At 51.4% G+C, this 23,319-nt stretch overlaps 1 protein-coding gene and 1 long non-coding RNA gene across 6 annotated transcripts in view; one reads left to right on the forward strand and one right to left on the reverse strand.

The window, feature by feature from the left end:
- LOC140392177 (F-box/WD repeat-containing protein 7-like) overlaps nt 1-23,319 on the reverse strand; it is a 321,680-nt gene that overhangs the window by 57,528 nt on the left and 240,833 nt on the right. For all 5 annotated transcript variants that reach the window (XM_072477557.1, XM_072477556.1, XM_072477555.1 and 2 more), the window contains 3 exons: nt 18,111-18,193; nt 15,110-15,245; nt 5,143-5,277 (listed from right to left, as the gene is read on the reverse strand). In XM_072477557.1, the coding sequence (XP_072333658.1) occupies nt 5,143-5,277; nt 15,110-15,245; nt 18,111-18,193 (354 nt within the window). The remainder of the gene's footprint in view (nt 1-5,142; nt 5,278-15,109; nt 15,246-18,110; nt 18,194-23,319) is intronic.
- Nucleotides 16,329-23,319, forward strand: part of LOC140392178 (uncharacterized) — a 123,760-nt gene continuing 116,769 nt past the window's right edge. Inside the window, exon 1 of the long non-coding RNA XR_011935256.1 lies at nt 16,329-16,466. This is a non-coding gene — a long non-coding RNA (uncharacterized lncRNA). The remainder of the gene's footprint in view (nt 16,467-23,319) is intronic.

Genomic DNA, 23,319 nt, shown 5'->3' on the forward strand with positions numbered 1-23,319 from the left:
TCCCCTTCACAAAAACCATGCTGCCTCTCGCTAATATGCCCATTTGCTTCTAAATGGAAGTAAATCCTGTCTTGAAGATTCCTCTCCAATAATTTCCCTACATTGGCCTTATGGCGCACTGGCCTGCAATTTCCTGGATTATCCTTGCTCCCCTTCTTAAACAAAGGAACATTAGCTGTTCTCCAGTCCTCTGGGACCTAACCTGTAGCCAATGAGATTTCTGTCAAGGCCCCAGCAATTTCCTCCCTTGCCTTCTTCAGTATTCTGGGGTAGATCCCATCAGGCTCTGGGGGCTTATCCACCATAATCTTTTTCAAGACGCCCAACACCTCCTTTTTAATCTCAATGTGACCCAGACTATCCACACACCCTTCCCCAGACTCATCATCCACCAAGTCCTTCCCACCAGTAAGGTGCAAAGTGCTCATTCAATACCTCGCCCATTTTCTCTGGTTCCACACACACATTCCGTCCCCCATCTTTGAATGGATCAACCCTTTCCCTGGCTACCCTCTTGGTCTTTATATACATAAAAAGCCCTGGGATTCTCCTTAATCCTGTTTGCCAATGACTTTTCGTGACCACTTTTAGCCCTCCGGACTCCTGGCTCAAAGTTCCTTCCTACTTGCTTCATATTCCTCAAGGGCTTTGTCTGTTTCCAGCGTTCTAGCCCTGACAAATGCTTCCTTTTTCTTTTGGACTAGGTTCACAATATCCCTCGTTATCAAAGGTTCCCGAAATTTGCCATACTTATCCTTCTTCCTCATAGGGACATGCCGGTCCTGAACTCCTATTAACTGACATTTGAAAGTCTCCCACATGCCAGATGTTGATTTATCCTCAAACAGTCACCCCCCAATCGAAATGCTTCAGTTCCTGCCTAATATTGTTGTAGTTAGCCTTCCCCCAGTTTAGCACCTTCTTCCGAGGACCACTTTCATCTTTATCCAACAGTACGAGATTCTCGCAAGAGGGAAGCGAGGGAAGAAATAGCTGGGGCCTTAACAGATATCTTTGCAGCATCCTTGAGCACGGGTGAGGTCCCGGAGGACTGGAGAATTGTTAATGTTGTCCCTTTGTTTAAGAAGGGTAGCAGGGATAATCCAGGGAATTATAAACCTGTGAGCTTGACGTCAGTGGTAGGCAAACTGTTGGAGAAGATACTGAGGGAGAGGATCTATTCACATTTGGAAGAAAATAGACTTATCAGTGATAGGCAGCATGGTTTTGTGCAGGGAAGGTCATGTCTTACAAACCTAATAGAATTCTTTGAGGAAGTGACAACGTTAATTGATGAGGGAAGGGCTGTAGATGTCATATACATGGACTTCAATAAGGCGTTTAATAAAGTTTCCCATGGCAGGTTGATGGAAAAAGTGAAGTTGTATGGGGTTCAGGGTGTACTGGCTAGATGGATAAAGAACTGGCTGGGCAACAGGAGACAGAGAGTAGTGGTGGAAGGGAGTGTCTCAAAATGGAGAAAGGTGACTAGTGGTGTTCCACAAGGAACCGTGCTCGGACCACTGTTGTTTGTGATATACCTAAATGATCTGGACGAAGGTATAGGTGGTTTGATTAGCAAGTTTGCAGATGATACTAAGATTGGTGGAGTTGCAAATAGCGAGGAGGACTGTCAGAGAATACAGCAAAATATAAATAGATTGGAGAGTTGGGCAGAGAAATGGCAGATGGAGTTCAATCCAGGCAAATGCGAGGTGATGCATTTTGGAAGACCTAATTCAAGAGCGGAATCTACGGTCAATGGAAGAATCCTGGGGAAAATTGTTGTACAGAGAGATCTGGGAGTTCAGATCCATTGTACCCTGAAGGTGGCAACGCAGGTCGATTGAGTGGCCAAGAAGGCATACGGCATGCTCGCCTTCATCAAACGGGGTATTGAGTACAAGAGTCGGCAGGTCATGTTACAGTTGTATAGGACTTTGGTTAGGCCACATTTGGAATACTGCGTGCAGTTCTGGTTGCCACATTACCAGAAGGATGTGGATGCTTTAGAGAGGGTGCAGAGGAGGTTCACCAGGATGTTGCCTGGTATGGAGGGTGCTAGCCATGAAGAAAGGTTGAGTAGATTAGGATTGTTTTCGCTGGAAAGACGGAGGTTGAGGGGGGACCTGATTGAGGTCTACAATATTATGAGAGGTATGGACAGGGTGGATAGCAACAAGCTTTTTCCAAGAGTGGGGGTGTCAATTACGAGGGGTCATGATTTCAAGGTGAGAGGGGGAAAGTTTAAGGGAGATGTGCGTGGAAAGTTTTTTACGCAGAGGGTGGTGGGTGCCTGGAACGCTTTGCCAGCGGAGGTGGTAGAGGCGGGCACGATAGCATCATTTAAGATGCATCTAGACAGATATATGAACGGGCAGGGCACAGAGGGAAGTAGATCTTTGGAAAATAGGCGACAGGTTTAGATAAAGGATCTGGATCGACGCAGGCTGGGAGGGCCGAAGGGCCTGTTCCTGTGCTGTAATTTTCTTTGTTCTCTTTGTACCGGCCTTGGGAAAGAGCATCATACTTTGCCACACAAGTGAACAACAATTTTAAGATTATGATACCTTTGTTCTCGACCTCATCAGAGGAAATATATTTTCCGATCTATCCCATTAAAACCTTCAATTGTCTCAAACATATCAATTAGGTCATTCCTCTACATCTATATTGGAGGGAATACAAGCGACCTGATCTTCAAATGCTACCTTTTAGTTGTAGACTGAAGGGTTGGTCACAGTTAGTGAGTAATAAAAACTGTCAATGTGCAAGAAGTCAGAGCTGCAGAAAGGCGGGATTATGGACATCAGAGCTGGAGAAAGGCGGGGAGTACGGACATCAGAGCTGGAGAAAGGCAGGGAGTACGGACATCAGAGCTGGAGAAAGGCGGGGATTATGGACATCAGAGCTGGAGAAAGGCGGGGATTATGGACATCAGAGCTGGAGAAAGGCGGGGATTATGGACATCAGAGCTGCAGAAAGGCGGGGAGTACGGACATCAGAGCTGGAGAAAGGCAGGGAGTATGGACATCAGAGCTGGAGAAAGGCGGGGATTATGGACATCAGAGCTGGAGAAAGGCGGGGAGTACGGACATCAGAGCTGGAGAAAGGCAGGGAGTACGGACATCAGAGCTGGAGAAAGGCAGGGAGTACGGACATCAGAGCTGGAGAAAGGCAGGGAGTACGGACATCAGAGCTGGAGAAAGGCGGGGAGTATGGACATCAGAGCTGGAGAAAGGCAGGGAGTACGGACATCAGAGCTGGAGAAAGGCGGGGATTATGGACATCAGAGCTGGAGAAAGGCGGGGAGTACGGACATCAGAGCTGGAGAAAGGCGGGGAGTACGGACATCAGAGCTGGAGAAAGGCAGGGAGTACGGACATCAGAGCTGGAGAAAGGCAGGGAGTACGGACATCAGAGCTGGAGAAAGGCGGGGAGTACGGACATCAGAGCTGGAGAAAGGTGCGGAGTACGGACATCAGAGCTGGAGAAAGGCAGGGAGTACGGACATCAGAGCTGGAGAAAGGCAGGGAGTACGGACATCAGAGCTGGAGAAAGGCGGGGATTACGGACATCAGAGCTGGAGAAAGGCGGGGAGTACGGACATCAGAGCTGGAGAAAGGCAGGGAGTACGGACATCAGAGCTGGAGAAAGGCAGGGAGTACGGACATCAGAGCTGGAGAAAGGCGGGGAGTACGGACATCAGAGCTGGAGAAAGGCGGGGAGTACGGACATCAGAGCTGGAGAAAGGCGGGGAGTACGGACATCAGAGCTGGAGAAAGGCGGGGATTATGGACATCAGAGCTGGAGAAAGGCGGGGATTATGGACATCAGAGCTGGAGAAAGGCAGGGAGTACGGACATCAGACCTGGAGAAAGGCGGGGAGTACGGACATCAGAGCTGGAGAAAGGCAGGGAGTACGGACATCAGAGCTGGAGAAAGGCGGGGAGTACGGACATCAGAGCTGGAGAAAGGTGGGGAGTACGGACATTAGAGCTGGAGAAAGGCGGGGAGTACGGACATCAGAGCTGGAGAAAGGCGGGGAGTACGGACATCAGAGCTGGAGAAAGGCCGGGAGTACGGACATCAGAGCTGGAGAAAGGCGGGGAGTACGGACATCAGAGCTGGAGAAAGGCGGGGAGTACGGACATCAGAGCTGGAGAAAGGCGGGGAGTACGGACATCAGAGCTGGAGAAAGGCGGGGAGTACGGACATCAGAGCTGCAGAAAGGCGGGGAGTACGGACATCAGAGCTGGAGAAAGGTGGGGAGTACGGACATCAGAGCTGGAGAAAGGCAGGGAGTATGGACATCAGAGCTGGAGAAAGGCGGGGAGTACGGACATCAGAGCTGCAGAAAGGCGGGGATTATGGACATCAGAGCTGGAGAAAGGCGGGATTATGGACATCAGAGCTGGAGAAAGGCAGGGAGTACGGACATCAGAGCTGCAGAAAGGCGGGGATTATGGACATCAGAGCTGGAGAAAGGCAGGGAGTACGGACATCAGAGCTGCAGAAAGGCGGGGAGTACGGACATCAGAGCTGGAGAAAGGCGGGGAGTACGGACATCAGAGCTGGAGAAAGGCGGGGAGTACGGACATCAGAGCTGGAGAAAGGCGGGGAGTACGGACATCAGAGCTGGAGAAAGGCAGGGAGTACGGACATCAGAGCTGGAGAAAGGCAGGGAGTACGGACATCAGAGCTGGAGAAAGGCGGGGAGTACGGACATCAGAGCTGGAGAAAGGCGGGGAGTACGGACATCAGAGCTGGAGAAAGGCAGGGAGTACGGACATCAGAGCTGGAGAAAGGCAGGGAGAATAGACATCAGAGCTGGAGAAAGGCGGGGTGTACGGACATCAGAGCCATCAGGCTTGTGGGTGTTGAAACAAACTTCAATCTTGCATCAGTCGACAGTGAAAGAGGAGGGATAGAGGGGCAATGAAAAGCACTGACCACCTGCAGATACATATTTACTTCAGCAATTCACAGGAAATAAACCAGGGAACAAACCTGGTCACGCAGTGATCTGCTTTACTGGGACGAGCCCCTCTAATTTATTTCAGTGTGTGATGTGAAAGCAATAGTCTCGCTCATGTTGTGCATCAGCAGCTCACAAGTGCTGATGCCCACGTCGACACGTACCTCTTTTGGAAGGAGGGAGATGAAGTCACGCTGGAACTGAGGCTCAATGACCTGCATCATGTATTTGATCTGAGAGGTTTCGCAGCGATCAATCAGCTCATCCAATGCCAGCAGTTTCTCAGGACCACTCCACTTCTGTGGAAATAAACCACACTCCAGTTGTCTGCATGAACAGCCAGTTACAAGTTTGCACATACTCAGTACACCTCAATGGAGCACAGGTCAGAGATGGAGCAGTGACACCGATCAGACACACTCACTGCGCGCGTGGGGAGTGCAGGTTGGCCAATTTATCCAAAATCATGCTCAATTAATTGGAATGCTTTTCCTTTCACCGCTCCCATTCCCAGTACTTCAGAAATCAATGACTCTTTCCGGAATCAGCTCCTAAACGCAAGCAACCCTCTGGCACATAGGAACATAGAAAACAGGAGCAGGAGGAGGCCATTCATGATCATGGCTGATCATCCAACTCAATAGCCTAATCCTGCTTTCCCCCGGATCCTTTGATCCCATTCCCCCTAAGTGCTCGATCTAACTGTTTCTTGAAACCAGACAATCTTTTGGACTCAACTACTTTCTGTGGTAACGAATTCCACAGGCTCACCATTTTCTGGGCGAAGAAATTTCTCTTCCTCTCTGTCCTAAATGGTCCACCCCGTATCCTCCGACTGTGACCCCTGGTTCTGGTCACACCCACCATCGGGAACATCCTTCCTGCATCTACCCTGTTCTGTACTGTTAGAATTTTATAGGTTTCTGAGATTTCCCCTCACTGTTCTGAACTCCAGTGAATAAAATCCTAACCAATTCAATCTCTCCTCATACGTCAGTCCCACCATCCCAGGAATCAGCCTGGTAAACCTTCGCTGCACCCCCTCCACAGCAAGAACATCCTTCCTCAGAGAGGGAGACCAAAACTGCACACAATACTCCAGGCGGTTTTTAAAAATTTCTTTACCTGTGTGGGTGTCGCTGGTTAGGCTAACATTTATTACCCATCCCTAGTTGCCCTTCAGAAGGTGGGGGTGAGTTGCCTTCTTGAACCTCGTGCAGTCCTTGTGCTGCTGGGGAGGGAGTTCCAGAATGTTTCCCCAGTGACAGTGAAGGAACGGCGATATATTTCCCAGTCAGGGTGGTGAGTGACCTGAAGGGGAACCTCCAGGTGGTGAGGTTCCCAGGTATCTGCTGCTCTTGTCCTTTAGATTGTAGGGGTCGTGGGTTGGGAAGGTGCTGTCTGAGGAACCTTGGTGAGTTATTGCAGAGCATCTTGTAGATGGTACACACGGCTACCGCTATTCGTCGGTGGTGCAGGGAGTGAAAGTTTGTGGAAGGAGGAACAATCGAGCGGGTTTCTTTTCCTGGATGGTGCCGAGTGTTGTTGGAGCTGCACTCATCCAGGCAAGTGGTGAGTGTTCGATTACACTCCTGACTTGTGCCTTGTAGATGGTGGACAGGCTTTGAGGGGTCAGGAGGTGAGTTAATCGCTGCAGGATTCCCAGCCTTTGACCTGCCCTGGTAGCCACAGTATTAATATGGCTAGTCCAGTTTCTGATCGATGGTAACCCCCAGGATGTTGATTGTGGGGGATTCAGCAATGGTAATGTCATTGAATGTCAAGGGGCAGTGGTTAGATCCTCTCGTCAGAGATGGCCATTGCCTGGCACTTGTGTGGCATGAATGTATCTTGCCTTTTGTCAGCCCAAGCCTGGATATTGCTGCATTTGGACAGGGACTGCTTCAGTGTTTGAGGAGTCGTGAATGGTGCTGAACATTGTGCAGTCATCCGTAAACATCCCCACTTCTGACCTTCTGATGGGATGTCACTGATGAAGCTCGTTGGGCCGAGGAGCAAGGCATCCCTGTACTCAAATCCTCTCATATTGAAGGCCAACATACCACTTGTTTACTTTACCAGTTACTCTTCATTGGAAGGCCAAGACAGTGAGCATCTGTGGGCTATTTCTCCAGGATGGTATCACAGGAGGACCTGATCGATCCTCATTCAGAATTATTGTACATAATTCAGAGATGACAATGCTGGTCAGGGGTAGAAACAATAGTTGCTTTTTCATCTCTCTTGATCAGGATAGCAGAGGTGAATTGCATCAAGCCTATTGCCAACTCAACACAGAGTTTACTGCTACACAAGGCTGTACCTTCACCGTGAGACCCAGCCTCACCTTTAAAGGTCTCAACCTCTTGAAGAAGCGTTTAATACTATTGCTCCCACGCAGAACTTCACACGGCATTGGAAAAGAAAATAGGATTTGCATCAGCTATCCTCCATAATTTCATAACAAACGTTTACTTCCTCGTGACTTGTTGTCATCATAAAGATTGGGAGTACAGCAAAAAGGTTTGAAGAATTGCTGAGATTTCCATCTGCTTAGAATGGTCATGAAATGGCTTCTGTTCCAAGACATATCATCTGGTTAAAAGTGCCTCCCTCCAGGAAGAAATGACCACGGTGGACAAGGTGTTCCATGCTTTTGATATTAATAATCATCATTGCTTTCAACTGTGAGAACCAAGACATGTGGAAGATGGAGTTCAGAAGAGCCAGCGGGTAAAGAGCTCACAGTAAGCAGTCATACCGACATGAAACCGAGAAGCAGAAGGCTGTGAGAGAGGTCAAAGGAGTGACAGGTCAGAGACGACAAACAAATCACATATCAGAGCTCAAGATTGTTTGTCCAAGTGGTTTAAAAAAAAAATTTGTTCATGCCCCTCTGCAATTGCCTTTAAAAAGGTGGTTGAACCACTGCAGCCTCTGTTGTGTACATCAGAGCTGAGGGGAAGTGGGCCCACTGCAGCCTCTGTCGTGTACATCACAGAGCTGAGGGGAAGTGGGCCCACTGCAGCCTCTGTCGTGTACATCACAGAGCTGAGGGGAAGTGGGACCACTGCAGCCTCTGTCGTGTACATCACAGAGCTGAGGGGAAGTGGGACCACTGCAGCCTCTGTCGTGTACATCACAGAGCTGAGGGGAAGTGGGCCCACTGCAGCCTCTGTCGTGTACATCACAGTGCTGAGGGGAAGTGGGACCACTGCAGCCTCTGTCGTGTACATCACAGAGCTGAGGGGAAGTGGGACCACTGCAGCCTGTCGTGTACATCACAGAGCTGAGGGGAAGTGGGACCACTGCAGCCTCTGTCGTGTACATCAGAGCTGAGGGGAAGTGGGACCACTGCAGCCTCTGTCGTGTACATCACAGAGCTGAGGGGAAGTGGGGCCACTGCAGCCTCTGTCGTATACATCACAGAGCTGAGGGGAAGTGGGACCACTGCAGCCTCTGTCATGTACATCACAGAGCTGAGGGGAAGTGGGACCACTGCAGCCTCTGTTGTGTACATCACAGAGCTGAGGGGAAGTGGGACCACTGCAGCCTCTGTCGTGTACATCACAGAGCTGAGGGGAAGTGGGACCACTGCAGCCTCTGTTGTGTACATCACAGAGCTGAGGGGAAGTGGGACCACTGCAGCCTCTGTCGTGTACATCACAGAGCTGAGGGGAAGTGGGCCCACTGCAGCCTCTGTCGTGTACATCAGAGCTGAGGGGAAGTGGGACCACTGCAGCCTCTGTCGTGTACATCACAGAGCTGAGGGGAAGTGGGACCACTGCAGCCTCTGTTGTGTACATCACAGAGCTGAGGGGAAGTGGGACCACTGCAGCCTCTGTCGTGTACATCACAGAGCTGAGGGGAAGTGGGACCACTGCAGCCTCTGTCGTGTACATCACAGAGCTGAGGGGAAGTGGGACCACTGCAGCCTCTGTCGTGTACATCACAGAGCTGAGGGGAAGTGGGACCACTGCAGCCTCTGTTGTGTACATCACAGAGCTGAGGGGAAGTGGGACCACTGCAGCCTCTGTCGTGTACATCACAGAGCTGAGGGGAAGTGGGCCCACTGCAGCCTCTGTCGTGTACATCAGAGCTGAGGGGAAGTGGGACCACTGCAGCCTCTGTCGTGTACATCACAGAGCTGAGGGGAAGTGGGGCCACTGCAGCCTCTGTCGTATACATCACAGAGCTGAGGGGAAGTGGGACCACTGCAGCCTCTGTCATGTACATCACAGAGCTGAGGGGAAGTGGGACCACTGCAGCCTCTGTCGTGTACATCACAGAGCTGAGGGGGAGTGGGACCACTGCAGCCTCTGTCGTGTACATCACAGTGCTGAGGGGAAGTGGGACCACTGCAGCCTCTGTCATGTACATCACAGAGCTGAGGGGAAGTGGGACCACTGCAGCCTCTGTCATGTACATCAGAGCTGAGGGGAAGTGGGACCACTGCAGCCTCTGTCGTGTACATCACAGAGCTGTGAAGAATGTGTCAGGGTTTGGGCTCAGTGACAGTGAAGGAAAGCCAATAGATTTCAAGGTTGAAATGTTGAATCACTGAGGGAAACTTGCAAGTGATGGTGTTCGCTTGTATCTGCAGCCGTTGTCCATCTAGGTGGACAAGGACAAGGCTTTGTGATGTCCTTGGCAGACAGGATTAAGGAGAATCCCAAGGCATTTTAGATGTACATTAGGAACAAGAGGGTAGAACATGGAAAATACAGCACAGAACAGGCCCTTCGGCCCACGATGTTGTGCCGAACCTTTGTCCTAGATTAATCATAGATTATCATTGAATCTACAGTGCAGAAGGAGGCCATTCGGCCCCCTGAGTCTGCACCAGCTCTTGGAAAGAGCACCCTACCCAAACTCAACACCTCCACCCAACACCAAGGGCAATTTGGACATTAAGGGCAATTTATCATTGGCCAATTCACCTAACCCGCACATCTTTGGACTGTGGGAGGAAACCGGAGCACCCGGAGGAAACCCACGCAGACACGGGGTAGCTAGAGAAAGAGTTGGTCCACTCAAGGACAAAGGAGGGAAATTATGTGTTGCACCAGAGGAAGTAGGTGAGGTCCTTAATGAGTACTTTGCATCGGTATTCACAAAGGAAAGGGACACGTTGATTGGTGGTGTCTTAGTGGGTTGTGTTATTACGAGGGAGGAAGTGTTAGGTGTGTCAAAAAGCATTGAGGTAGACAAATAGGCCAAATTGCATCCATCCCAGGTTACTGAGGGAGGTAAGTGGCAGCATGGGAGCATTGTGGATAGCACAATTGCTTCACAGCTCTAGGGTCCCAGGTTCGATTCCGGCTTGGGTCACTGTCTGTGTGGAGTCTGCATGTTCTCCCCGTGTGCGCGTGGGTTTCCTCCGGTTGCCTCCCACAGTCCAAAGATGTGCAAGGTTAGGTGGATTGGTCATGCTAAATTGCCCTTAATGTCCAAAATTGCCCTTAGTGTTGGGTGGAGTTACTGGGTTATGGGGATAGGGTGGAGATGTGGACCTTGGGTAGGGTGCTATTTCCAAGAGCCGGTGCAGACTCGATGGGCTGAATGGCCTCCTTCTGCACTGTAAATTCTATGATAATTCTAAGAGATGAAATCGCCGGGCCTCTGTCGGAAATCTTTGTGTCCTCATTGGCCATTGGTGAGATCTCAGAGGATTGGAGAGTAGCCAACGTTGTATCGATATTTAAGAAGGGTTGCAAGGATAATTTGGGTAATTATAGGCCAGTGAGCTTGACGTCAGTGATAGTGAAATTGTTGGGAAAGATTCTCAGAGATAGGATCTCTGCACAGTTGGAGGTGAATGGTCTGATTAGCGACAGACAGCACGGTTTTGTACGAGGGAGGTCATATCTCACTAATTTGATTGAATTTTTTTTTTGAGGTGAGAGAAATGATTGACGAGGAAAGAGGTGGATGTTGTCTACATGGACTTTAGTGAAGCATTTGATGAGGTGCAAAAGATTAGATCACATGGGGTCGGGGTGAACGAGCTGGATGGATCCAGAACGGGCTTGGCCATAGAAGACAGAGGGTAGCAGTGGAAGGGTGTTTCTCCGAATGGAGGTCTGTAACTAGTGGTGTTCCGCAGGGATCAGTTCTGGGACCTCTGCTCTTTGTAATATATATATAAATGACTTGGAACAAAACGTAGCGGGTCTGATTAGCAAGTTTGCGGATGATTCTAAGATTGCAGGAGTTGCAGAGAAATGGCAGATAGAATTTAACCCGGACAAATGCTAGTTGATGCATTTTGGTAGATCCAATTCAGGTGGGAGTTATAAAATAAATGGCAGAACCATCAGGAGCATAAAGACACACAGAGAGATCTGGGCATGCAGGTCCACAGATCCTTAAAAGTGGCAGCACAGGTGGAAATGGTGGTAAAGAAAGCATATGGCATGCTTGCCTTCATAGGACAGGGTATCGAGTATAAAAGCTCGAGAACTATGTTACAATTTATATAGAACTTTGGTCAGGCCACATTTGGAATACTGTGTCCAATTCTGGTCACCGCACTACCAGAAGGATGTGGAGGCTTTGGAGAGACAGAAAAGGTTTACCAGGATGTTGCCTGGTATGGAGGGTATTAGCTATGAGGAGAGATTGAATAAACTGGGATTGTTCTCCCTGGAGAGACGGAGGCTGAGGGGCGACCTGATAGAAGTTTATAAAATTATGAGGGGTATAGATAGGGTGAACAGTTGGAGGCTTTTTCCCAGGGTGGAAATGACAATTACAAGGGGGCACAAGTTCATGGTGAGGGGGGAAAGGTTCAGTGGAGATGTGCGGGGGAAGTTTTTTTTACACAGAGGGTGGTGGTGGCCTGGAATGCACGGCCCAGTGAGGTGGTTGAGGCAGATACGTTAGCGACCTTTCAGACTTATCTCGATAGGCACATGAACAGATGGGGTATAGAAGGATACAGACAATTGGTCTAGATGGGACACGTGATCTGCGCAGGCTTGGAGGGCCGAAGGGCCTGTTCCTGTGCTGTATTGCTCTTTGTATGTGCTGTCAAATAAGTCTTGTTGAGTCTGCACAGTGCATCTTGTAAATGGTACACTGATGAATGTGGGAATTTCAGCTATATTGTATCACATGTATTTGGTGCAGTAAGGGTTAAAAGCCTGGGATAGTGTGTATGACTGCTGCAGTCATGTTTGTAAAAAAATCTGGTTTGAAAGACGGCTAGGTTTGTGGAGTCAGGTGCAATTAAAGCACCCAAAAGTTTGGGCTAACGGACTTCCATTTTATATCAAGATGGATCCCTGGGGAGTAGATAATTAGGGACATTGCGTTCAGCTGAGCGAGATGAGGTAGTTAACGCGAGGCGCCAGGGGCTGAAGCAGTCAGATGTTGTGGATTCAGTTCAGTTTCAGATGTGAAGCGGTTGCTCATTCAGTTAAAGATCTGTCTGTAGACAGACTAGCGGTTTCTTTCCAAGCAGTTCCGTTAGTTTTTAGGTGGAAGGCAAGCTGGGAAGGTTCTGAAGAAATACAGCCAGATATTCTGCGTTATTCTGACAGGGGGTCAGGTCTCTTTTTTTCAAGCAGACTCAAGATCTCTCTTTCTCAAAGTGGAGTATCAAAGAAAGCTCTGTACAGTAAGTATTCCTGAGCCTGCTAACTGTATTTCAAAGTGGATTGTGACCCGAGGTGGTTTTGTTGTTTGAGTGGGAATAAAGATAGCAGTTAAGGGTTATTGGGTCATGGTAATTATTAACATTTTAGGGGTAATTGTAAGCTATTTACTTGTGTGACGTGAAAGATATTTAAATACGGTGTTAGTAATGAAGTTTGTTTTAATATTCCATATCCCTATTTTGTGAAATCACTCCTTTCCTCTCCGTCTTACAAATTAAAATAAAATATTGGGGTTTCTATCCGGTATCCTAGCAACTGTTGGGTCTGGTCCGGAATCGTAATAACACATTACTGCCAATGTGTGTCGGTGGTGAAGGCAATGGCTGTTTAAGATGTTGGATGGAGTGCTGATCAAGTGGGCTGATTTGTCCTGGTTAAACGTATTGAGCTATGTTGGACACACAATCATCCAGCTAAGTGGAGTATTTTATCACATTCCTGATTTGTGCCTTGCACATCGCGGTCAGGCTTTGGGGAGAGATCAGACGGTGAATTACATATCACAGAATACTAAAATTCTGACCTATTATTTATTCATACAGTATTTATATATTTATATATCACTTAAGCTTAATCATGACCCTCAGGATACTGATTGTGGAGGATCTAGCCAATATAAGGTTGTGAATGTCAAGGGAGGGTAGTGTTAAAACAATCTTGGAGATGGTTATTGCCTGATGCTCATGCAATACAAATGTCAGGTGCCACTTATCAACCCAAACCTGCTGTTGCTCCGGTTTTCCTGCATGCAAGCAACAAAACTGCTTCAGTATCTAAGGAGTCGCGAATGGAATTGAACACTGCAATTACCAGCAAACATCCCCATGGTGGACAGAAGATCATTGATGAAACCGTCAAGATCTTTGGATCTAGAACATAACACTGAGGAGCTTCCACATCTTTCTTTATTCTAGATAAGGAAACATCTAGTGCTTTATTTACCACTAATTCCCATTGAATTTCACAAGGATTCCTTGATGCCAGATTGTCAAATTTTGCCTTATTGTCCCGACATCAACTTTCAACCCACCTCTGGGTTTCAGTTCTTTTGTCCATGTTTGGAGCTAGGCTGTAACGAGGTCTGGGCTGAATGAGCCAGGCAGAACCCAAACTGATCGGTAAACAGGTACTTGGGGAGTTAGTGTAGGTTATTGATGAAAATGCTGCTTATTCGCACTGTTGACAACACCTTCCATTACTCTGTTGATGATCATGAGTAGACAGAGTAGGAGGTAAATGGCCAGATTGGATTGGATTTGTTCTATTTGAGGACAGGACATACAAACTATGCGCAGATGAACTGTGCTTGTCTGGGGAGGTCAGTCCAGGAGCACAATTTTCAACTATTCAGTTGGATGGCCTTTTGTGTATCCAGTGCAGACCTCCATTCCTTGATAACACCAGGATTGAATCACAGTAGCTGAAGACTAACATTTGTTTCTGGTGGGGGTCTCAGCAAGTGGTCCATGCTGGCTGAAGGTGGCTGCAAATGTTTTATGCACTCATGTTGAGCTGTCATTGAGGATGGAGATGTTCACTGAGCCTATTCACCTCCCCAATAATTGTTTAATTGTCCACTACCATTCAGAATGGTATGCGCAGGAATGTAGGTTTTCCTCGGATTTGTGGATTGTGAGATCGCTTTGCTCGGTCGAACAACCTATTCCGAAATTGCTAATTCACCAGATTGGCATCTCATTTTTGCATCCCAATCTCAGTCATTGTGTTTTAATATGCAGATGATGCATGTTCACTTCAAAATTGAGCTTCAGGTCACTGTCAACTCCATATCACAAAATGGATCTTTCTCTAAGCACCCAGACTCCTCATGCTAAATTACCCTTTTTGTCCAAAGATGTGCAGGTTAGGTGGGGTTGGAAGGATAGGGCAGGGGAGTGGGTCTAGGCGGGGTGCTCTTTCAGGAGATCACTGCAGACTTGATTAGCTGAATAGCTTCCTTCGGCGCTGTAGAGATGCTATGATGATCTAATCTCCCCAGCCCCAAGTACCACCTGCCCCAACTATGGCAGAGTCTTGCAGGTCGAGCATTGGATTATCTGCCACCTCAGAACCCATCAAACTGGAGCGGAAACAATTTATCCTCGAACCGGAAGGACTGCCCAAAACTACTTCATTTTTAGATATGCCTTCTGCTGCTCCTGACATGCTCCTCTATAATAGTCATTGAGCCGCAATCATTTTCAGCAATCCCTCAGGTTTACATTTGTACTAGCCTCAGTGGAAAGTTAGACATCAATTGTTTCACAGTTAAGACAGCAAATCTAGAGTAACAATTTACATCAAAATTCCTTATTGTACCTGGGCAAAGTCCCACTCCCCCACTGACGAACATAGCCCCCACCTCCTGTGTCATCCCAAACAACAAATCTGGGTTGGCCAGCACACACACATACAGCTGTGTGCACCTTTCTGCTCACTCCATCCCAAGTTGATTCCGCTGTGTACATACCTGGAACATGCCAAGCCATTCCTGAAGATCTGATGGAGGCGCCACTGAAGTAATGCGTCTCCGATGCTGGCCTGGGATGTTGCCATTCCGTAGATCTCCAAATGTCGTGGCCGTATTTATGCAGGGAGATAGAGAGCTGTCAGCAAAGGAAACAGAGACGTGACTGATCCCCAGGTTGGATTTATTTCTTTATAATGGTTGAACAGCATTTTACATCTGCCAATAGATCTCCTTTTTTTTGGCGAGGCCTCGGGAATGCCTCACATGGGTGAAGGAAATGCTGCTAATGGACAAGTTTAAATCGCATGTCTGGGGCATGATAGGAGCTTAATCGGCAGCTGACCCATGCTGCCTGTGCGCTGGGAGGCCATACAGATGAACATTTACTCTAATGAGTTTAATCAGGAGTGTTTGTTGAGACACAAGGACCAATGTGAGAAAAAAATAACCTGCAAAAATGATCAAATTTATTCAGATTTTCTAGTCCAAATTTTCAAATTTATCCAAAATCAGAGTTTTGTTCTGTTTAATTCAGATCTTTCAAATATTAAAGCTTTGGTGTGGGTTTAAAACCAACTTCAGCTTGCAACACACACCACTTGTACTGGATCGCAATAGCAACAGATTGTGATTAACATGCAGCTCACATTCTCTAGCTCGATAATTTCATAAAAAATAGAAAAGACACCAGCTGATGCGAGGCTGCAGCATCTTCCTCCACATCCCATCACCTACGCAAGAGCTGGGGAACAGCACCAGACATGTCAGCAAACATTAGCTGCTCTCGCACATTACCTACTGATCTGACACATTATGATGAGCATATGTTTAATCTGGATTTACTTTCCACACTTTATCCATTGGACATCATGCATGGAAAGACATTTAAACCACGTTTCTGTCTACCTCTCATTAAAGTGTTTAATGCTCCTTCGGCACATTCCCACAGGTACTAGTCACCCATGAGTAACATAAGAGGCCTTGGTTACTTGTGACTATGAGCAATGATTGCCAGTTGGGTGATCTTTACTGGTTGGAGTCATAACTAACACCATTGAAAATGCTTGGGGGTGTTGGAGGTCAGTCATTTCAGTCCTCGGACATCGCTGCAGGAGCTCCTCAGGGTAGTGTCCCAAGCATAACCATTCTCAGCTGCTTCATCAATGACCGTTCTTTCATCAGAAGGACACATACTCAACAAGAGAGAATCTAGCCATTGCCCCATGACATCCAATCATTACCATCGCTGGATCCCCGACTATCGACATCCTGGGGATGCAACGGAGTCCACGCTGGCTGCAAATGGCGAACTGGGATTTGAGAAGCTGGCTTTCCGTGAAGCATATTGGTCGGCAAGGTAAGTACCCACTCTATCGTGATGTGAAAATCACCCAGCAGGACAATCAGAACAACTTCAGCTGCTATTTGAAAATAATTTTCCAAGAACAAATGTGTTTTTGAGAGCTCTAAAGTAGTCTGGTCCAGCAGTAAGGATAGGAATGTAGGCATTTACACAGGAACAATACACTGCAGCAAGGCTGCTGGAGATTTCTTTTTCCCGCTCATGGAATGTTTGCCGCCTGGCTGGGCCAGCATCGATTACCCATCCCGGAGGACATTGCTGTGGGTCTGGAGTCACATGGAGGCCACACCAGGTAAAGGTGACACATTTCCTTCCCTGAAGGACATTAGTGAACCAGGTGGGTTTTTACCACAATCGACAATGGTTTCATGGTCAGCATTCGACTTTTAATTCCAGGTATTTATTTTTATTGAATTCAAATTTCACCACCTGCCCTGGTGGGATTGGAACCCGGGTCCCCAGGGCATCACCCTGGGCGCCCAGTGACAATCCCACTCTGCCACAGCCTCCCCTATAACGTGTATGCATTAAAAAAAAAAGAAATTTAAAGTACCCAATTCATTTTTTCCAATTAAGGGGCAATTTAGCGTGATCAATCCACCTAACCTGCACATCTTTTATGCTGTGGGGGTGAAACCCACGCAAGCAGAGGGAGAATGTGCAAACTCCACAAGGACAGTGACCAGGAGCCAGGATCCAACCTGGGACCTCGGCGCCATGAGGCAGCAGTGCTAACCACTGTGCCACCGTGCTGCCCTCTGTGGTGTATGCATATGGGGAGGTGGTGGCACAGTGGCATTGTCACTGGACTAGCAATCCAGAAATCAGGATACTGCCACTACGGTTGCTGGCGAAATTTGAATTAAATGTATTGAACTTGATCAGCCATGATCATAATGAATGGCTGATCAGGGCTGAATGGCCTCCTCCTACCTCTATTTTCTCGATGGGCCAAATGGCCTCCTTCTGCACTGTAGGAAGTGTATGATTCTATGATGATGACCATGAAACAATTGTCCATTGTCGTAAAAACCCATCTGGTTCACGAATGTCCTTTACGAAGAAAATCTGTCACCTTTACCTGGTGTGGCCTACATGTGACTCCAGACCCACAGCAATGTGGGTGACTCAACGGCCCTGTGCAATGGTAATGATAAAGCGAGACACTCAGTTCGAGGTTAATAAATGCTGGCCCAGCCAGGGACGTCCACATCCAATTAACTAATTTGTGACCTGCTTGAAATATTGGCAAAATATAAATTCAAGTATTAAAACATTAAGATTTTCTAAACTGGTGAGCTGTATTATGTAGGATGCATACTACTCTTAATATTAAGGCACAAATTCCTAATTCTTGGAGGTTATATTCTCCTTGAACTTTGTTCTTGATGCACTCGCTTTGTTAATGTGTAACAGGATTTTCAGATATCAGCAATCCAGTGTTGCAGAAATTTTGGAAAAGTGAATGTTCTTACAGTAAACCAAAGCTTTTGGCATCAGAGGAATGTTTGAACCAATCCATTCATTTCACACCCATTGCGGTCAGTCACAGAAAACATCAAGTCACAAAGATAGCAAGTTAAAGCACACAGTGGGTCAGGAGACTTGGCCAATGCTGCAGCTCTTTCCCGTCAGTACCTGGAGTATTCTGACCCCTTGCACAGTTTCTTTCCCGGTGACAGCGCTCGCACATCAAGGCCATTCTCTGACTTTCGCTTCATCTGTGAAGAGAGAGAATGTCATATTGAGATGTAATGAACCCTGGTCTGCTGAGTGCACCATTTAACAGAGGAAAAACAACAGGAAATGGGATATTAATAGGATTCTGCTTAGCCACAAACTATCCTGCAAAGGACAAACAATCAAACATAGACAGGACATAGAATTAATCCTTCCTGACAACTACAGATAACTACTAATAACAATCCATCCAGACTGTTAACTGTTTTAAACAATGATCACTCAGTAATCTATGGCGCAAAGCAAGACAGAAAGGAAATAGCAACCAGTAGCAGCAGTTAATGTCCAGGTCTATTAGATGGCAGATTATGGAGGTTCTTGGGCCCATCGTTCACTGCAAATTCATGCACCTTTTAGTATAACCAACCTCCCAAGATATATAAAGCGCAGCAGATTTAAGACCTGTGAAACCATGCCTCACTTGCAGTTCATTTAATGGATTTATACATGTTTGCAGCCGATTTAGTGGCTGATGTAAAATCTTGCAGCAATCCCTCACAAACCCTTTCAACACAAACAGTGGATGGCATTGGCTCTATTTCCTAATGTGTTCTGGGACACCAGAATCTGCCCCCCAAAAATGGAGAAATCTGCTCAGCCTCTCGCCCACAGCTCCTGATGATTCCATATCTGAAACATTAGCCTCTCTTTGTGCACTGTCTTAAGCAATTCAATAGATTTGCATGTATTGCTAAAAGCCGATTCTGATCCTCTGACTTTTTCCCTTTGGAGAATACTGGGTAAGTGGCGGAAGGATCCCGAGTGCCTTGGCCTTGATCACAGAGCTTCTGGTCCAGAGTTAGGGACGCTATCACTGTACCACTAGGGCTTCCTTGGAAATAATAATGTACATTTCATGCATTTTTTTCTTTACCCTTTTCTTTAAAATTTCTAAGAATTTCACATACAATAATTCTGAAGTACAGTCATCGTTATGTAGGCAGCAACTTTGCACTTATTAGGATGCCAAACACAACAATGACGGGGGAGTAGCCAATGCATCTGCTTTCAAATAGTTTTGGTTGAGGAAGGAGTACTGTCTGAGACTGGGGGAGGAGTTCATTTAGTTGATTGAGCCTGTGACAGCTCTTTGAAAAAGATGTGAAGCTAGTCCCATTCGCCAGCTCGCCCCCCCCCCCCCCCCCCCAGCCCAGCCCCCAGGCTCTCTTCTTCTCTCTCTCTTCCCCCCCCCCCAGGCTCTCTTCTTCCACCCCCCCCCCCCCCCACCACAGCCCCCAGGCTCTCTCCCCCTCCCCGCACCCCCCAGGCTCTATTTCCCCCGCACCCCCCAGGCTCTCTTCCCCCCCCCCCGCCCACGGCAGCCCGCAGACTCTCCTCCCAGCAGTCCCAGGCTCTCTCCCCACCATCCCCCCCACAGCCCTCAGGCTTAACCCCCCCCGCAGCCCCGAGGCACTCCCCTCTCCCCTACAGCCCCCCCTTCTCCCCTGCAGCCCCCAGGCTCTCCTCCCAGCAGTCCCCAGGCTCTCACCCACCCCCATCCCCCACACAGCACTCAGGCTTTCCCCCCACAAACCCCAGGGTCTCCCCCTCTCCCCCGCAGCCCCCCCCCCCCCCCTCCCGCAGCCCCGAGCTCTCACCCCCCCCTCCACAGCCCCCAGCTCTCTTCTCCCCCTACCCCCCCTCCCCGCAGCCCCCGGGAGAGAGAGTAAGAGGGATACGGGAGGAGAGTAAGAGGGATACGGGAGGAGAGTAAGAGGGATACGGGGGGCGGGCCAGAGGGGTACGGGGGGCGGGCCAGAGGGGTACGGGGGGCGGGCCAGAGGGGCACCGGGGGCGGGCCAGAGGGGCACCGGGGGCGGGCCAGAGGGGTACCGGGGGCGGGCCAGAGGGGTACCGGGGGCGGGCCAGAGGGGTACCGGGGGCGGGCCAGAGGGGTACGGGGGGGGCGGGCCAGAGGGGTACGGGGGGGGCGGGCCAGAGGGGTACGGGGGGGCGGGCCAGAGGGGTACGGGGGGCGGGCCAGAGGGGTACGGGGGGGGCGGGCCAGAGGGGTACGGGGCGCGGGCCAGAGGGGTACGGGGGGCGGGCCAGAGGGGTACGGGGGGCGGGCCAGAGGGGTACGGGGGGCGGGCCAGAGGGGTACGGGGGGCGGGCCAGAGGGGTACGGGGGGCGGGCCAGAGGGGTACGGGGGGCGGGCCAGAGGGGTACGGGGGGCGGGCCAGAGGGGTACGGGGGGCGGGCCAGAGGGGTACGGGGGGCGGGCCAGAGGGGTACGGGGGGCGGGCCAGAGGGGTACGGGGGGCGGGCCAGAGGGGTACGGGGGGCGGGCCAGAGGGGTACGGGGGGCGGGCCAGAGGGGTACGGGGGGCGGGCCAGAGGGGTACGGGGGGCGGGCCAGAGGGGTACGGGGGGCGGGCCAGAGGGGTACGGGGGGCGGGCCAGAGGGGTACGGGGGGCGGGCCAGAGGGGTACGGGGGGCGGGCCAGAGGGGTACGGGGGGCGGGCCAGAGGGGTACGGGGGCGGGCCAGAGGGGTACGGGGGGCGGGCCAGAGGGGTACGGGGGGCGGGCCAGAGGGGTACGGGGGGCGGGCCAGAGGGGTACGGGGGGGCGGGCCAGAGGGGTACGGGAGAGGGCCAGAGGGGTACGGGAGAGGGCCAGAGGGGTACGGGAGAGGGCCAGAGGGGTACGGGAGAGGGTAAATGGGGTACGGGAGAGGGCAAGAGGGGTACGGGAGAGGGCAAGAGGGGTACGGGAGAGGGCAAGAGGGGTACGGGAGAGGGCAAGAGGGGTACGGGAGAGGGCCAGAGGGGTACGGGAGAGGGCCAGAGGGGTACGGGAGAGGGCCAGAGGGGTACGGGAGAGGGCCAGAGGGGTACGGGAGAGGGCCAGAGGGGTACGGGAGAGGGCCAGAGGGGTACGGGAGAGGGCCAGAGGGGTACGGGAGAGGGCCAGAGGGGTACGGGAGAGGGCCAGAGGGGTACGGGAGAGGGCCAGAGGGGTACGGGAGAGGGCCAGAGGGGTACGGGAGGGGGTAAATGGGGACGGGAGGGGGTAAGAGGGGTAGGGGAGAGGGTAAGAGGGGTACGGGAGAGGGTAAGAGGGGTACGGGCGAGGGTAAGATGGGTACGGGAGAGGGTAAATGGGGTACGGGAGAGGGTACGAGAGAGTTTAAGAGGGGTACGGGAGAGGGTAAATGGGGTATGGGAGAGGGCAAGAGTGGTACGGGAGAGGGCCAGAGGGGTACGGGAGAGGGCCAGAGGGGTACGGGAGAGGGCCAGAGGGGTACGGGAGAGGGCCAGAGGGGTACGGGAGAGGGCCAGAGGGGGACGGGAGGGGGTAAGAGGGGTAGGGGAGAGGGTAAGAGGGGTACGGGAGAGGGTAAGAGGGGTACGGGCGAGGGTAAGATGGGTACGGGAGAGGGTAAATGGGGTACGGGAGAGGGTACGAGAGAGTTTAAGAGGGGTACGGGAGAGGGTAAATGGGGTATGGGAGAGGGCAAGAGTGGTACGGGAGAGGGCAAGAGGGGTACGGGAGAGGGCCAGAGGGGTACGGGGGGCGGGCCAGAGGGGTACGGGGGGCGGGCCAGAGGGGTACGGGGGGCGGGCCAGAGGGGTACGGGGGGCGGGCCAGAGGGGTACGGGGGGCGGGCCAGAGCGGTACGGGGGGGCGGGCCAGAGGGGTACGGGGGGAGGGCCAGAGGGGTACGGGGGGCGGGCCAGAGGGGTACGGGGGGCGGGCCAGAGGGGTACGGGGGGCGGGCCAGAGGGGTACGGGGGGCGGGCCAGAGGGGTACGGGGGGCGGGCCAGAGGGGTACGGGGGGCGGGCCAGAGGGGTACGGGGGGCGGGCCAGAGGGGTACGGGGGGCGGGCCAGAGGGGTACGGGGGGCGGGCCAGAGGGGTACGGGGGGCGGGCCAGAGGGGTACGGGGGGCGGGCCAGAGGGGTACGGGGGGCGGGCCAGAGGGGTACGGGGGGCGGGCCAGAGGGGTACGGGGGGCGGGCCAGAGGGGTACGGGGGGCGGGCCAGAGGGGTACGGGGGGCGGGCCAGAGGGGTACGGGGGGCGGGCCAGAGGGGTACGGGAGAGGGCCAGAGGGGTACGGGAGAGGGCCAGAGGGGTACGGGAGAGGGCCAGAGGGGTACGGGAGAGGGCCAGAGGGGTACGGGAATGGGCCAGAGGGGTACGGGAGAGGGCCAGAGGGGTACGGGAGAGGGCCAGAGGGGTACGGGAGAGGGCCAGAGGGGTACGGGAGAGGGCCAGAGGGGTACGGGAGAGGGCCAGAGGGGTACGGGAGAGGGCCAGAGGGGTACGGGAGAGGGCCAGAGGGGTACGGGAGAGGGCCAGAGGGGTACGGGAGAGGGCAAGAGGGGTACGGGAGAGGGTAAATGGGGTATGGGAGAGGGCAAGAGGGGTACGGGAGAGGGTAAGAGGGGTACGGGAGAGGGTAAGATGGGTACGGGAGAGGGTAAATGGGGTACGGGAGAGGGTAAATGGGGTACGGGAGAGGGTAAATGGGGTACGGGAGAGGGCAAGAGGGGTACGGGAGAGGGCAAGAGGGGTACGGGAGAGGGTAAGAGGGGTACGGGAGAGAGTAAGATGGGTACGGGAAAGGGTAAATGGGGTACGGGAGAGGGTAAATGGGGTACGGGAGAGGGCAAGAGGGGTACGGGAGAGGGCAAGAGGGGTACGGGAGAGGGTAAGATGGGTACGGGAGAGGGTAAGATGGGTACGGGAGAGGGTAAATGGGGTACGGGAGAGGGTAAATGGGGTACGGGAGAGGGTAAATGGGGTACGGGAGAGGGTAAATGGGGTACGGGAGAGGGTAAATGGGGTACGGGAGAGGGTAAATGGGGTACGGGAGAGGGTACGAGAGAGTTTAAGAGGGGTACGGGAGAGGGTAAATGGGGTACGGGAGAGGGTACGAGGGTGCGAGAGGGTAAGAGGGGCATGGGGAGATATGTGGGTATGGGGAGAGGGGAGTTGTCTGGGGGAAGGGGACAGCGCTGGAGTATGAGATAGCGGAATAGTCATGTTCATAGTGAATGGTAGAATGAGGATCGATTGGCCTAATGTCCAACACCTGCTGTGATTTTCTATATTTCTCAAAAATGGGTAAAGCAAAATTCTCAGTTAATTTTGATTT

This window comes from Scyliorhinus torazame, chromosome 15 (assembly GCF_047496885.1).
Source record: "Scyliorhinus torazame isolate Kashiwa2021f chromosome 15, sScyTor2.1, whole genome shotgun sequence".
Taxonomy (NCBI): Eukaryota; Metazoa; Chordata; class Chondrichthyes; order Carcharhiniformes; family Scyliorhinidae; genus Scyliorhinus; species Scyliorhinus torazame.